The 15,609-nt window shown below is 43.8% G+C and overlaps 1 protein-coding gene across 4 annotated transcripts in view; it reads right to left on the bottom strand.

Annotated features, from left to right (window-relative positions):
• Nucleotides 1–424: 424 nt before the first annotated feature.
• The window catches only part of LOC122920239 (c-Maf inducing protein), a 162,309-nt gene continuing 147,124 nt past the window's right edge, over nucleotides 425–15,609 (bottom strand). For all 4 annotated transcript variants that reach the window (XM_044269580.1, XM_044269581.1, XM_044269582.1 and 1 more), the window contains 6 exons: nucleotides 15,414–15,554; nucleotides 13,704–13,751; nucleotides 10,726–10,872; nucleotides 8,049–8,154; nucleotides 5,598–5,668; nucleotides 425–2,975 (listed from right to left, as the gene is read on the bottom strand). In XM_044269580.1, coding sequence (XP_044125515.1) covers nucleotides 2,922–2,975; nucleotides 5,598–5,668; nucleotides 8,049–8,154; nucleotides 10,726–10,872; nucleotides 13,704–13,751; nucleotides 15,414–15,554 — 567 coding nt within the window. In that variant the 3' untranslated portion in view covers nucleotides 425–2,921. The remainder of the gene's footprint in view (nucleotides 2,976–5,597; nucleotides 5,669–8,048; nucleotides 8,155–10,725; nucleotides 10,873–13,703; nucleotides 13,752–15,413; nucleotides 15,555–15,609) is intronic.

Genomic DNA, 15,609 nt, shown 5'->3' with positions numbered 1-15,609 from the left:
TGACCTGCCTCAACCATTGATTGACTAAGCAGGTATTTCCTGTGTGTGTCTAGAAGTTAGAAACGAGCGAGACCGGTAAGCAGTGGTGGATTGGTGATATGAGTACAGCGAATTTTCACCCACTATGAACCATTTCTAATCATTTTTCCAACCTGGACAACCACTTTAAGTGGTTTCCTATGAAAGCAGCCCTAGTGTGAGACATAAGGAAATTGGATTGTGAGCTTCATGGACAGGGACTGATAAAGAAATGTAGAAAGAATTGACAATACTTGGAATTCTTCTCTGTCTTGTACATCAATGAATACTGCAATGGTGCCACAAGTTAGCTACTGCTATAATAGACTTAGTCCAAACTCAACCACCCAACATTACCAGAGCAAGCTAAATAAAAATGGACATAGCACACAAATGATACGCCCGGTGTGAAAACAAAGGCAACAGTTTCATTTTATTTTAAAAGAAAGCACACTTTGGCGATATTCTTTAGCCAGGGAGAAGGCAGCACTCATATCTATCACTGATATATTCCATTTCTTTTAACCTTGAAAGAGACTTGCAATTGTACATGCATGATTAAGATCCTCACATTTGTATAGGACTAAACATCAGTAGCCAATAATAGCTTGTTTCTCTCTCCAAAACTTTCATAAAATTCTCGTCAAGAACAAAACGATGCAAAATGAATAGATAATTAAGAACAATTCTGTAAAGCCCGATAGAAGGTTGAAATATACATGCCGCTGCTCTTTGCGTAGTAGCCTCAGCCAATGATAGATCCGGGAATTCTTAAAAGTCTCGGAGAATATAAAACGCCTTCTAGATATTCTTTTACAACAAGGCTACAAGCTGAGATAATTACAATGGGTTACATAACCTCTACTGGACATTATAAGGATATTACAAGTCAACCAGAAGTTCTGTTAACAGAATAAACCTTTTGAGGCTCCTTTTAAGACAGGTCACTTGACACAATGACATGACTTGCAGTGACCTTATCTACAGCAAGAGGCTTGCAAATAAAAAAAAAGTAAAACTAAAAAAAAAAGTGATGACGTCAGCTGTGATGACATCATCAGTTTTCCAATATAACAACATAATTTACAAGAATTATCACAGTATAAACATTACCCATGGATTGATGGATATAAAATCAGACAGTGGATAGATATTTTGTATGCAGGATGTGCCCTGTTACCAGCATTTATGGTACAGAAAATTATGGAAACTTGCTGCTCATTGAAATGGAAAGAATAAAAAAAATAAAAAAATTAGTTTTATTTTTTTAAATGGGGATATATACATGGTGGGTAGGGATGAGCGAACTTCTGTTTTCAAGTTCGGCGTACAAGGTTCGGATTATCTAAGCATTCGGTTATGGATTCCGCTACCAAAGTGGAAACCTTAACCCTGAACCCGAACTATGTACGCCGAACTTGTAAACACAAGTTCGCTCATCTCTAATGGTGAGTCAACAGTAGGGAACCACTCACATATCTGCGAGATGTTTTCTATAGAAATGAGAATGAATAAGGGCACTGCTTAACAACAGATGGCAATGCCAGTGCATGATGCCACTATGGTGAGGATCTCATAGTGTCTGCCACTAATGCCGGAGAAGAGCCGCCAAGACATATGGCTACCAACTATGTCGCTTTGGAATGAAGTGGTGGTGGGGGATACCAGAAAAAAAATAGGGCTCCTTGCCAGGATTCTACATCATTACTAATAGGTGTCACTATAACCTTACCTACCGCAATGCCATTTTGAAAGACACCATCTTGAATACAACTCAAAAGAACAATGCTTAGCGCAGGGCCAGAGGGGGCGGAGCATGACAGATCAACGGACTGCCCCCTCTAGTCCTTCACTAGATACAAAACTAGGTCTAAATTTCCTGTAGATATCTGAGTAATTCCTGACTTTTAACTCGCAGTGCATAAGACGGACATATATCCTCATCATCACTTAAAAAGGTAAAAATAACCAGATACAAGTACATTAAACAGATGACGTAGCAGGGCACTGACGCATTAACATGGGCCACAATGGTAAATGATGATAGCCAATGACCAAGAAGTGCAATGATTTTTTTTTTTTCCTGTATCCCCCCCGCTATCGACACAGCTCGTAGCTGAGGGGATATATACATATATTTATATCAAATACACAGTACATTAACCATGGTATTTATTGAAGAAAGCTTCCTCCTCTGAAATCAAAGCAAAAAAAAACAATACACATACGTTAATAACACAGTCAACAAGACAGCGACAAACTACTTTGTACAGTTCTATCTGCAAAAAAAAAAAAAATTACATTTCATAAATAAAAAGCAGGTCCCAGACCCGCTGAGTGTGAACCATTTCCTTTTTTTTTTTTTTAAATAGGTGAATGACGTAAATCCTATTTACAACAATATGAATTTTGCAGGTCAAGAAAAAAAAAAAAAGGTGCAAAGATAAAGACAATCATTGTTGCCGCGCTTCGGAACTTGCTAGTTCTTGTCACGCCGCGAAAAGGTCAAAGCAGGAGTCCATCTGATCAAACCAAATAAAAAATAAAATAAAAATAAGTACATAAAACATATGCGTTCTTAATGTTTCCCCTACACAGCATGAACACGTATGCGGATAAAAAAAAAAATAATAATAATTAAAAAAAATCCACTAAGGTTTTCTTCCTCTTCTCGCGGGTACAAAGTCTTGGTATCCGTTAAATTAGCTTTAATCTTGAAATTCATTTTCTTAAGCTGTGAGTATCTGTACGAGTCCATCCTCCCTACATTAAAAATGACCTCTAAACTTAAAAAGACACATTTGTAGTCCAAGACGTTTCTTGCTCTACAGTTTTTAATTTAATTTTTTATTTTCCGACTTGCAGCCAAAGTGAGAATGTCCTTCTTCAAGGCTAGAGGGGAATCACCAGGCTTCTGTATAGCGCACGTCAACCTCTTTAAGGTTTGGCAACTTTGCCTGTCGAGCAAAGAAAAAAGTAAAGTTAAATGAACTACCATCATCATAATCGCCTTTTAAAAAGCAGTATAATATAAGGTATAACATCTCTTTCCTTGAAGGGGTTGTCAGTCACACAAAAATATTCTACAGCCAGCACCTGGATTTGAATACTTTTGTAATTGCACGTAATTAAAAATGTATTATAGCTACTGAGTTATTCAATAAAATGTATCTGTATAGCGCCACCTGCTGTTTGTTCTTTTCCTTATTTCACTGTCCACCTAGATGAGGCAGTTGCACATGCTCAGTTACATCCTTCAACTGCCACCAGTAGATAGGACAGTGAAAAAAGGAAAAGAACAAACAGCAGGTGGCGCTATACAGATACATTTTATTGAATAACTCAGTAGCTATAATACATTTTTAATTACATGCAATTACAAAAGTATTCAGATCCAGGTGCTGGTTGTAGAATATTTTTGTGTGACGGGGCTGCCAGTTTTCAATAACTCTAGTAGAGCAATTGGAACATGGGATTGTCTGAGATTAGCAAAAATGAAATCTGTCAGCAGATTTGTACCTATGACCAGGACCCACTTTATGTGCGCTTGGCAGCTGAAGGCATGTTTTAATATATGCAAATGAGCCTCTAGGAGCAACGGGGGCGTTGCCGGTACACCTAGAGGCTCTGCTCTTTCTGCAACCTCTCCACTTTGATTGACAGGGCCAGGACGGGTAAACAATCATACCTAACCCTGACTTCTCCTAAGGTCAAAGTGCAGAGGACGCAGCAGTTGCAGAGAGAGCAGAGCCTCTAGGTGTAACGGCAACGCCCCTGTTGCTCCTAGAGGATCATTTGCATATATTAAAGCTTTTTCTCAGCAATGCGGACACATATGACCATGGGACCAACACAGATGTCTTCAGCTGCCAAGCGCACATGTAACAGGTCAGCCAGTGTCATAGGCACAAATCTGCTGACAGATGCCTTTAGCTAGCAAGTGCACAGGTAACAGGTCAGCCAGTGTCATGGGTACAAATCTGCTGACAGATGCCCTTTAAGGAAGGCACAGTAAGGGGATGGTGTAAACTGGAGGTGACCAGTAATGCCATCGCAGTGGAGCTTCCCAGAAACGGGCGATTTTTCACTAGCTGAGATTTGTACTGATCCATTTCACAAAGTGAAAAGGGACTAGTAAAAATAATACACCCACAGTGGTAAAACTCGCCGCTACGCTACAGGCTTGGGTATACTGGGGTGCGGCTGTCTATATGCTATTTTTATGATACACAATGGGCCTAACGCCACTTAACTCCCAGGAAATGCTTAATATGGAGCAGGATCCCAAGCAAAAATAGCATGTGGGTCACCTCTCTGGGCGTGCTCAGATAATTAGAGCCTACAGAAGAATAACGTCACTCCAGGCTTTTGCTCATTAATGTAAGTCTTGACAATTAAAGGCCTCCATGTTTTCATTAGCAAGCTGATAAATCTCCTGGTATGTAAGGCTGGTCAGACTGGTTCTAAATCACGGACCACTCTAAAGGATTTCAATTTAAAGGGGTTTTCAGGGAATTGAATATTGATGACCTTTCCTTAGGATCTATGATTGCTGGGGGATCAGCTCTGGGACGGACAAGTGCTGTGGCCTCTTCGTAATATACCAGGTGCAGCGTCGTATGTTGTGGTCGGTACTGCAGATCAGTCCCATACACTTGACTGGGACTGTGAACAACAGACCGCACAAGGCAAGGAAGAGGCCGGCAGCGCTCACCCGATAAGTCGGCAATATTTTAATCCTGGAAATGCTCTTTAAGAAATTAAATGTAAGGTAATATTTAAACACAAATATGCAATTTACAGATAAATGACATAACCTGTACTGATCGGAGTTACAGCCTGTATTTTGCATTCACAGTTCTGCTGACTACTACTGGAAACAGTCAACAAGCTTGCAGACACACGTATCACTAACAGCTTAGCTGACACCCTATAACGCAGGAGCGTTTGCTTTTCGGATATCAGATTACAGGCACAGTACCAGATAGAACGACTATCCTCTGTAGGTTGTGGGACAGCAGGGAATGCTGGGGGATTTCAGTTCAGAACCCTGCAAAATTGTGAATGCAGCTCTAGACTGTAATACAGACTGTAACTCTGGAGCAGTACAAGTATTGTAATGGATATAGAAAGTTACTCAAATTTTATCCTGTGCGTATATATGTATATGTATATGTGTCAAGTTCAAAGGTGCTTAAAGGGATTGTGCATGTTTGAAGGGTGGCTGCTCCTCTCCCCAACCACAGCCGCTCCGCTGCGCTCCCAGGATGCAAACTTCTGTTCTGACACTGCTGCAGCTAATCGCTGGTCCCCTTGCATCATGACAAATGGTCAAGTGAGACAAGGGAGTAGGTCACGGCTGCAGCCACGCCAATTTAGGAGTTTTCATCCAGGGACCCTAGCGGAGGCCGGGGAGCACATGAGCCAGCGTCGGAAAACAGGCAAGTATGCTTCCCTTTGCAGGTCTGCCCTGGGGGGAGGGAGGTTAAAAGAAACCTAAAAAGCATATTATCATCAGCAAGGGCATCCTCATTCACTAAAAGGTGGCGTGCTGCACGATAAGTGACTTGTGTGCTTACCTTCAGATCCTCGTAGGTGTCTGCTGACAGTTTGGTGCTGTTCATATTTAGGCTGCAGAGGCTCTTCATAGCTGGGAGAAAACACAGAATGGAGAGAGGTGTATTCATTTTCTGCTGAAGGTGAGGGGAGCAGGTGTAGATTACAGGGGTTGTCCAGGGGAATAATTTTAATTTGGAGTGTGTTAAAATGATAAACCATCATTATTCACCTAAGCGATCGCCGCTGCCCTCCCCCTTCCTGATGGGGGCTCGATATGCCAGAAATGGCTTGGACTGGACTGAACAGCAGCGGCAGGGGATTAGGAAGGTGGGCAATGATGGTTTATTTTTTTTAACACACTCTGAGCCCACTTTTACTTAGAATTATTCCCCAGGAAAACCCTTTTAAAGAGCGTCTGTCAGCAGTTTTGAATTTGCAAAACTGCTGACATCGCTAGGTAGGAACCCAGGGTGAAGTTGGCAAACATACCTTTATCGCAGAATTTACTATCACCAGTTTTATTCTGATGGGAGGTGGTCCCTGAAGATGAAGTGCTCTAGTGATGGGCTGTAGCATCCATCCAGGAGACCACTGCATCATCACTCAGAGCAGAAGAGAGGGGCTGTAAGCAATAGCGGGAGTGGTGCACGGGAGAATAATACTTTTTCAGCAGTAACCACCATAAAACTTGCAATAAAGGTAGGTATATTTGCCTAGTCCCCACTTAGTGCTGTCTGCAGTTCTGCTGGATCAAAACTGCTGACATACTTCTTTTAAGATTAGAAGACCACCTATCCCACTTCTGGGACCTGACCCCCAATTGCATGTCCAAGTCCCAGAGGGGTGGCCCCTTCCCCTGAAGGCATGCTTGTGGCCCTGTCCACTGTAGTCTATGGGTGTTATAGAACTAGCCAAGCCAATGACTCCAGGTACCACCTCTTCTTGGCTCGGTAGAATCACTAGGTGGCCATCAGGGAGGGAGAGTGGTGGGGCCCCCAGGACACATGTCCTCTTTATAATATATATATATATATATATATATATATATATATATATATATATATATATATATATATATATATATATATATATATATATATATATATATATAAATAAATAAAAGAAGTACGTATATATGTATGTATGTTCCGCGGTCACTCAAAAACGCAACCATTGATTTCAACAAAACTTGGTATGCACATCCCTTGCTACCTGGAAAGAAATCTTGTGGGGGTCACAGCTCTCTAGGACGTAACGTTGCCGAGATAGTCCCCAAAAATTACCTGCATTAGCCAATACAAGCCTGCAAGTGTCTTTCACTCATATCCCAACTGCCATACACATGGTCACATGTCCCTTATCAGCCAATAGAAGCTCGCAGGCCCTTAGTCTCCACATACACACAGTTTTACTCCAGGTTTCCATAACAACCCAGCCATTTTTGTTCACTGCTGTAGGTCAGCTTTAGGCTAGGGCTACACGATGACAATAAGTCTCACGACACATAGGGCACAACTACACTGTGACATTGGTGTCGCGCAACAATTTTTATAATTATAGTCTATGGTGTTGCACTGAGACATGCGACTGTCGTGTCGCAGTGCGACACCATGGCCTATCATTATAAAAATTGTTGTGCGACACATGTCGTCGTGTAGCCCTAGCCTTAAAAGGGGCAGGGCGCTGTGGAGGTCACTGTTAAGGTGGCGGGCCCCTGAGGAGGTCACTGTCAAGGGAGTGGGGTGCTGTGAAGGTCAAAGTTAAGGGGATGGGCTGCTGTGGAGATCCCATTTTAAGAAGGCAGGGCACTGTGGGGGGGGGGGTCAGTGTTAAGGGGTGGGGGACTGTGGAGGTCACTGTTATGGGTGATACTGTCGATATCTTTGAAAAGAGGACCTTTGACCAGAATAAAACTTCTAAAGTAACTATACAGGCATGTAGAGCGGCGCCCAGGGATCTCCCTGCACTTACTGTTATACCTGGGCGCCGCTCCGTTCTCCCGTTATTGCCTCCGGTATCTTCATAGTTAGGATCCACCCAGGGGAACCTGCCGGTGCCTCCTTCTCCCATGCTGCAGCGCTGGCCAATCACAGCACTCAGCTCATAGGCTGAGAGGCTTTTTTTCTCTCTCAGGCTATGAGCCGAGTGCTGTGATTGGCCAGCGCTACAGCATGGGAGAATGAGCCGACGGCAGGTTCCCCTGGGTGGAGCCTAACTATGAAGATACCGGAGGCAATAACGGGAGAACGGAGCAGCGCCCAGGTATAACAGTAAGTGCAGGGGGGTCCCTGGGCGCCGCTCTACATGCCTGTATAGTTACTTTAGAAGTTTTATTCTGGTCAAAGGTCCTCTTTAAAGACACACAAACATTAAATGAAATAGATGAAATATACCCGTGCGAAGCCGGGTCCTTCTGCTAGTCTAAATATAAAAACCTTTAGATGAAAGTAATCAATAGATCGGGTCCTTACAGCTCAGTGCCAGCAGCCCAGCGTCCGTAACAGGGGTTTCACACAGGTTGAGAACTTGCAGCGCAGTGAGATGCTCGGACAAAACCCGCAGCCCAGCATCTCCGAACTGTAGGGGAACAAAGAGGAGCATTTAGAAGGTCAGGCAGATTTTTATAGAAACTAGATCCATTCCAAAAACTTCTGCAAACTCAGTTTTTATGATGGATCCATGTTTTTAATTTTACCTGGAAACAAAAGAAATGTGGAATTTGTATTATGTGACCTGTGATTTGGTTTGGGAGGCATTAAAAAAAGTATTTGTTAAACGGATGAGAAAAAAAACCAGATACCATTTTATGTAATCTGTTTAATGGATTCTTCTAGTAATTTCCATTGATATATATTTTTTTCGCCAGATTGAGACAGAAAGCACAGCATCTGTTTTTTTGCTGGATGGAATAATGCTGACATCTGCGTTTTCCCCCATCCAGTAAAAAAAAAAAAATATTGCACATTTTGCACAGTTTTTCTATAGAAGCCTATGTATCCATTAATCACATTCATTTTTCTAATGTTTATGAGTAAATATAGATACCTATAATAAAAAAAATGATGTGAAAGACACCTGAAGAAGGCAGTGTAGTTTTTGTGGATTTTTATGCACAGTTTGCTGAGTTTCCGCACCAAATCCACACCAATTCTGCATTTGTTACTTGCGGATTTTATTGTTGACTTGCCCCAGATCTCACCCTTTGCAAACAGCCGTTTGCAGATGAGATGCTGGCTTACTTAATTTCAGAGTCATGTCTCAAGGCTTATTTTGAAAGCTGAACATTGACTTATAGGATAGCTGCTTTACATCTGATAACATTAGAGGCAGAGCTTGTTAAGAGCTCATTTGTATCCCTTTCTTCCCAGAATTCCAGAGGAGCATGTATGGCCTTTAAAGGGGTTGTCCCACTTTGCTATTTCAATCTTACCAGCAGTAGATGTCCTGATAACTTCCTGGTTCGGCTCCTGTAGTTGAGTGAAGGCCGGCCACGCCTCCTCATGACTCACCCTGAGAGCTCAGTCCTTGCGTGCTCGTCCCGCCCCCCCCCCCCAGTATAATAAACATTGAGTGCTGCCCCCCCCCCCCAGTATAATAAACATTGAGTGCGACCCCCCCCAGTATAATATACATTGAGTGCGCCCCCTCCCCAGTATAATATACATTGAGTGCGGCCACCCCCCCCAGTATAATATACATTGAGTGCGCCCCCCCCCCCAGTATAATATACATTGAGTGCGGCCACCCCCCCCCCCCCCCCCCAGTATAATATACATTGAGTGCGGCCCCCCCCCCCCCAGTATAATAAACATTGGTGGCGCAGTGGGAAGTGCCAATGAGGGTTAAAAAATAAATAAAAAATTTACTTACCTCCACCAATTGATCGCGCAGCTGCCGGTCTCCTGTTCTTGCTTCAGGACCTGTGGTGACGTCACTGAGCTAATCACATGGTCCATTACCATGGTGATGGATCATATGATGTACCATGTGATGTCACCACAGGTCCTTTCACAGGTCCTAAAGAAAGAACAGGAGACCGGCAGCTGCGCGATCAATTGGTGGAGGTGAGTTAATTTTTTATTTATTTTTTTAACCCTCATTGGCACTTCCCACTGCGCCACCAATGTTTATTATACTGGGGGGGGGGGGGGCGCACTGCGATCAGCGGCAGTTAACCCCTAAGGTCCCGCTCCCTGTCATAGAGGTCGGGTGCCGGCTATTTGATTCCGGCACCCGCCTCCTGTATTTGCGCATGCGCGGACGTGCGCTTACTCGTAGGAATGGAGAGGCGGCCCGAGTACTTGTTCAGCTGTTGTGCGCAGGCGCGGCACAGCGATGCGGCCGGACGAAAGAGGCCGTATCCATGGGATACCGAAATCAAAGGGATCGCATAACAGGATTTTTTGCAAGAAAGGTAGCTTTTTGATTATGACATAGATAGGAAGATATGTTCTCTGGGGGTAAATACATTAGATAAAACCTATTTAATGAAGTGGGACAACCCCTTTAAGTCTCCTCATGCCGACTAAGGCTCTCTTTCCCAAGGAGACAGTGCCCCCCAAAAGGGTGAAGTCTGCACTTAAAATCCACCCAAGCAAAATTTCCCCACTGTGTATTTTTTAAAGATTTGTTTCTGCACTGCATCTACTTAGCTAGTACTGTATTATGCTGTGGGTGTTCATGCATGAAAATCCACGCCCATTACGCACAGTGTGCATGTGGTCTACGGCCAACAGCTGCCACAATTGTAAGGTTTGGTCCGAATGCTCATGCCCAATATCGGTCCTATGCAAAGGCGCACCTTCAATGATTTACATACAATCACTGTTTGTGGGCAGCACATCAATCATTCGGTGTAAACGTGGATGTGCTGCCCACAAACAATGTATCTGTATGGGGCAGTAGTGATCATTCATCCCTATACACAGCAAGAGATTGCTGCATGGAAAGCTCTACCGCGGCTACGTGATCGGGCGCTTGCACTTTTTTTTTTACCCTTTTCTTCACTGTCACAGCTGTCCTTCTGCTTAGTAATAAGAATATGAGACACCATGAGGTTGACTCAGTTCTAGAACTCACAAGAGTTCCCACAACTTTCTGTATATCATGTACTCTGCTGACCGCAACCTCATCCTGAGCACCACCTACCTGAGTTGACCACAGGTTGAGCTGTTTGAGAGAAGGCAGCTTGATGAGTTGCTCGGCGCAGGCACTCGTTACATTGGTGAAGGCCAGACTGAGGTTTTCTAGGTTTCCAAAAGAGCCGGAACTGAGTAGTCTGGCCAGGTCGGCATCCTGCAGATGACATTTTTGTTTTTTTCAGTATGACATGCCTCATCATGTTTGCACAGGTACAAAGCAATACTCAGTAAAAAAAATAACTTCTGAGGTTTTTCTGGAACATATTTCATTTTTCTATTTTTGCTGAACATTCCAATAAGGCTACTTTCACACTAGCGTTCGAGCGGATCCGTTCTGAACGGATCCGCTCATATAATGCAGACGGTGGCTCCGTTCAGAACGGATCCGTCTGCATTATATTGTCAAAAAAATGCCTAAGTGTGAAATTAGCCTGAGCGGATCCGTCCAGACTTTTACTTTGAAAGTCAATGGGGGACGGATCCGTTTGAAGATTGAGCCATAGTGTGTCATCTTCAAACGGATCCGTCCCCATTGACTTAAATTGTAAGTCTGGACGGATCCGCTTGCCTCCGCACGGCCAGGCGGACACCCGAACGCTGCAAGCAGCGTTCAGGTGTCCGCCTGCGGAGCGGAGGCTGAACGCCGCCAGACTGATGCATTCTGAGCGGATCCGCGTCCACTCAGAATGCATTGGAAGCGTTAGGGTCCGCTTGTGAGCCCCTTCAAACGGAGCTCACAAGCGGACAGCCGAACGCTAGTGTGAAAGTAGCCTAAACTGGTTATATACGTGAGGCTCATCCACACGACCATAGGACATCCATACCCGTATTGCGGACCACAAACGGCAGGTCCGCAAAATATGGGCACTGGCCTTGTGCACTCCGTATCACGGATGCGGAGCCGCTGACTTGAATGGGTCCACAATCTTCAAAATACGGTGCAGAGGCACGGATCAGAAGCCAACGGAAGCACTACAAAGCGCTTCTGTGGGATTTTAGCCCGTGCCACTGCACAGCAAAAATAAATAAATAGAACATGTGCTATTTCTTTGCGGTGCGGGCCGCCCCTTGCGAATCGCTGACCCATTCAAGTCAATCGGTCCACATCCGCAAACTGCATGCACATGGGCACGGGGCACACACACGTGTGCATGAGACCTAAATGGGTAGATATTATTAAAATAATGTAGAATTATATTGCTTAAACATTAGATGGGTATCGGTCGAACGCAACAATTTAGGCAGGACCAGCCAACCAGCTGAATGTGTATGGGGGCTCCCGACTCTATGCCGATCCTTTTATTGCTTGGCTCTTGTAGGGAGGATCAGAACTCGGCCTAACACTTCTCATTTATGAGGCCAGCAGAAGGGTTGGTATTATAGGCCATGTTTTAGGGACTGAACAAATGACTGCGGGCAACGACTCTTCTTGAAGAATAATTGCAGGGGAAAATGTCAGTCAATGGCACCTCTTAACCTGCCCATAGACAGTAGAATTATGATGCATCATCAGCGCAGGACAAGTTAACAAAGACCGCTGTGGACCATGGGAGAGGCAGCACTGGAGCGTCGGGATTTATCAGGAGATTAATAATTATTATAATTTTTATTTTTTAAATTACATACCCTTTTCAGATTAGTCATTTTAAAGTGGTTGTCTAACCTCAGACATTGGTGGCATATAGCCAAGATATACCACCAATGTCAGATAGGAGTTGGTCCTAGAGGTGGTCCCTAAGTGAATGAAGGGAAAGCAGCGCTCAGCTAGTTTTGGAACTCCCATAGAAATTAATCGAAAGCATACGACACATGCGGAATGTACTCTCCTTCACTTTTGGGGGCCTGTTCTGGAGGTGGGACTCTATCTGACATTGATGGCATATCCTAGTAATATGCCACCAATGTCTAAGATGACAAAACCCCTTTAAATATGCATCCATATACAAGTAAGGGTGGAAGTACCATAAAAAGAGCTATCATCACCACCATACACTTATGCTTGCATTCACATCATGTGACTGTAGAGGCCAGTGATTGGCTGCAGTGGAGACATATCTGACGCCATCCCTGCAGGCACTGGAGTGGCTGGGATTTATTTTATACCATTATGTAAATGTTTTAACAATAATGTGGGCACATGGATTAGGGTTGTCACAATACCATAATTTTCATTAGATTAAAATACCATAATAAAGTATTGCAATACTCGATACCACGCAAAAAAATTAAACACCAAAAAAGCTGCGTGTATTCCGCATTTTATGTAACGTCCGGCCCATATTTAAACAGTCCTATCCTATTTTTTGGAGGGACAAGGTGACAAAAAAAAGTAGAATCACGCAGTTTTTATTCTTTTTTCTGTTCATCGCATAGATTTTTTTTATATTTTAATAGTTTGGACTTTTCCGACGTGACGATATGTAATATGTTTATTTATTTATTGTTTATATATTTTATATGTAAAATTGGGAAAGGGGGCGATTTATACTTAATATTTTGGTGTTTTTATTTATTTATTTATTTTACTTTTTATTTAATAACTATTTCCCCCCTTAGGGGCTAGAACCTGGGATCTTTTAATCCCTTGTCCTATTCACCTTAATGGAAATCTATTAAGGTGAATAGGACTTCACACTCTCCCTGCTGCCCTGTGCATAGTGCACACAGCAGAAGGGAGCTTATCATGGCAACCAGGACTTCAGTAGCGTCCTGGCTGCCATGGTAAGCGATCGGAGCCCCATAATTACACTGCTGGGGCTCCGATCACAACTGCCACTGCACCACCAATGAAGAGGGCAGTAGCGCAGCCTAGTATCGGTAAAAGGCAAATCCCGGTATCTAATTGATACCAGTACAAAAGTATAGATTGGATATTGATAATTCGATACCCGATGCAACCCTAAAATGGATATTGTGGGATAGGTCTTATGGCAAATCTAATATGAACAATGGACTCCACAACTACACACTGTATCAAACGCTCACCGTAGACTTGGATGGCAGTGTTAGGCGAGTGGGTCCTCCTTTCCTTTGCTGTAATTAAGGCACACAATAAAGTTAATATAAAGCAAGTACACAAAAAATTTCAATTTGTACCAAAACTGCAAAATTGTTCCAACTGGCTGCAAATAAGAGCCAATACTGCTGGGTGGTCCAGAGGCGAGCTGAGAACTACAAACATATAACCCATAAAGTGGTGTAATATTTCTAATGCTTATATGACCAAACTACTGAATGTCTGGGATGAAAGCCAGTATGTATATGCAAATTGTTTTATTTGAAAAATCCCAAAAGAATGTTTTTAGGCGATACTGACTGCATACAAGTATAAATCCATATCACCAGAATATAGAAAAAAATTGATGATTTGTAATAATTAGTATTTTTTTTTAAATGTGTCAAGCACAGAAAGAGCGCTCCGTATGAATGGTCCGGATCCATTAATTTTCAATGGGGCCGGAAAAGATGCGGACAGCACACAGTGTGCTGTCTGCCTCCGCACTTCCGTTCTTCGGCCCCGCAAAGAAATAGAACATGTCCTATTTTTGTCCACAATAGCGGACAAGAATAGTCATTTTCTATTATAGTGCCGGCCGTGTGCACATGGCCGGTGTCAGTGTTTTGCCGTGTGAATGGACCCTAAGGGTCCGGAGGAAAGGATCACAGTATGGGTCCGGAGGAAAAGACCACAGTATGGGTCCGGAGGAAAGGACCACAGTATGGGTCCGGAGGAAAGGACCACAGTATGGGTCCGGAGGAAAGGACCACAGTATGGGTCCGGAGGAAAGGACCACAGTATGGGTCCGGAGGAAAGGACCACAGTATGGGTCCGGAGGAAAGGACCACAGCATGGGTCCGGAGGAAAGGACCACAGCATGGGTCCGGAGGAAAGGACCACAGCATGGGTCCGGAGGAAAGGACCGCAGCATGGGTCCGGAGGAAAGGACCGCAGCATGGGTCCGGAGGAAAGGACCGCAGCATGGGTCCGGAGGAAAGGACCGCAGCATGGGTCCGGAGGAAAGGACCGCAGCATGGGTCCGGAGGAAAGGACCGCAGCATGGGTCCAGAGGAAAGGACCACAGTAAGGGCCTGGCCACATGTGGAGTATACGCTGCAGATCTTCCCGCAGTGCTATTGCATGTGGAAAATCTGCAGCATTTACAGTAGCAGCAAAGTGGATGAGGTTTTAAAAAATCCCATCTATATGCTGCTGAAAATTTGCACAACAGAATCAGCAGACAACATGTAGTGAGAACTTTCGAGGAGTTATCTGGGTTGCACCACTTCCGAGATTACATGCCGTACGTTGGGAACGTGATCCTAGTCTGGGGTTAGAACCCATAGTGGATGTGCGAAGTCAGAATCTCTCGCCACAGGGCTAGCAGAGAAACTCAGACTTACACATGCAATGTGGGTTCTGTGTACAGCACTGTGATGCCGGAAGGTACTACTGCACGGGATCACAGCACAACCCAAATTACCCCTTTAAATCCACAGCATGTGAACTTATGCAGCAGATTTCCGCCTCATCAATGCAGAGATTGAGAGATTGAAATCCACAGCATATATACATATATATATATATGTATCCCCACTAAAATATGTCATGTGTGGCCCTACCCTAATAGTTCTCCATACTCATCCAGGTAACTGCATCATAATGGACCATGTGTGACAATCTCTCGCACAGCTTACCAACTCCTTCAGCTCCCGCTGTCTGTCACACAAGTGCTCGTACATCTTCTTCCCTACGTCTGTGCTCTCCAGGGTAGAGATGATCTGCAGCTGTGTGTCATTGTTTTCTATGATGTTGTATTCCAGCATCAGACATAGAATCTGGGAAAGGAAGGTAATTCTTTAGTTTTGTACATTTATCCCACTGTTTGCACAG

Source organism: Bufo gargarizans, chromosome 10 (assembly GCF_014858855.1).
Source record: "Bufo gargarizans isolate SCDJY-AF-19 chromosome 10, ASM1485885v1, whole genome shotgun sequence".
Taxonomy (NCBI): Eukaryota; Metazoa; Chordata; class Amphibia; order Anura; family Bufonidae; genus Bufo; species Bufo gargarizans.
Note: the sequence above shows the minus strand (reverse complement) of the source record. Positions and strands in the feature narration are given on the sequence as shown.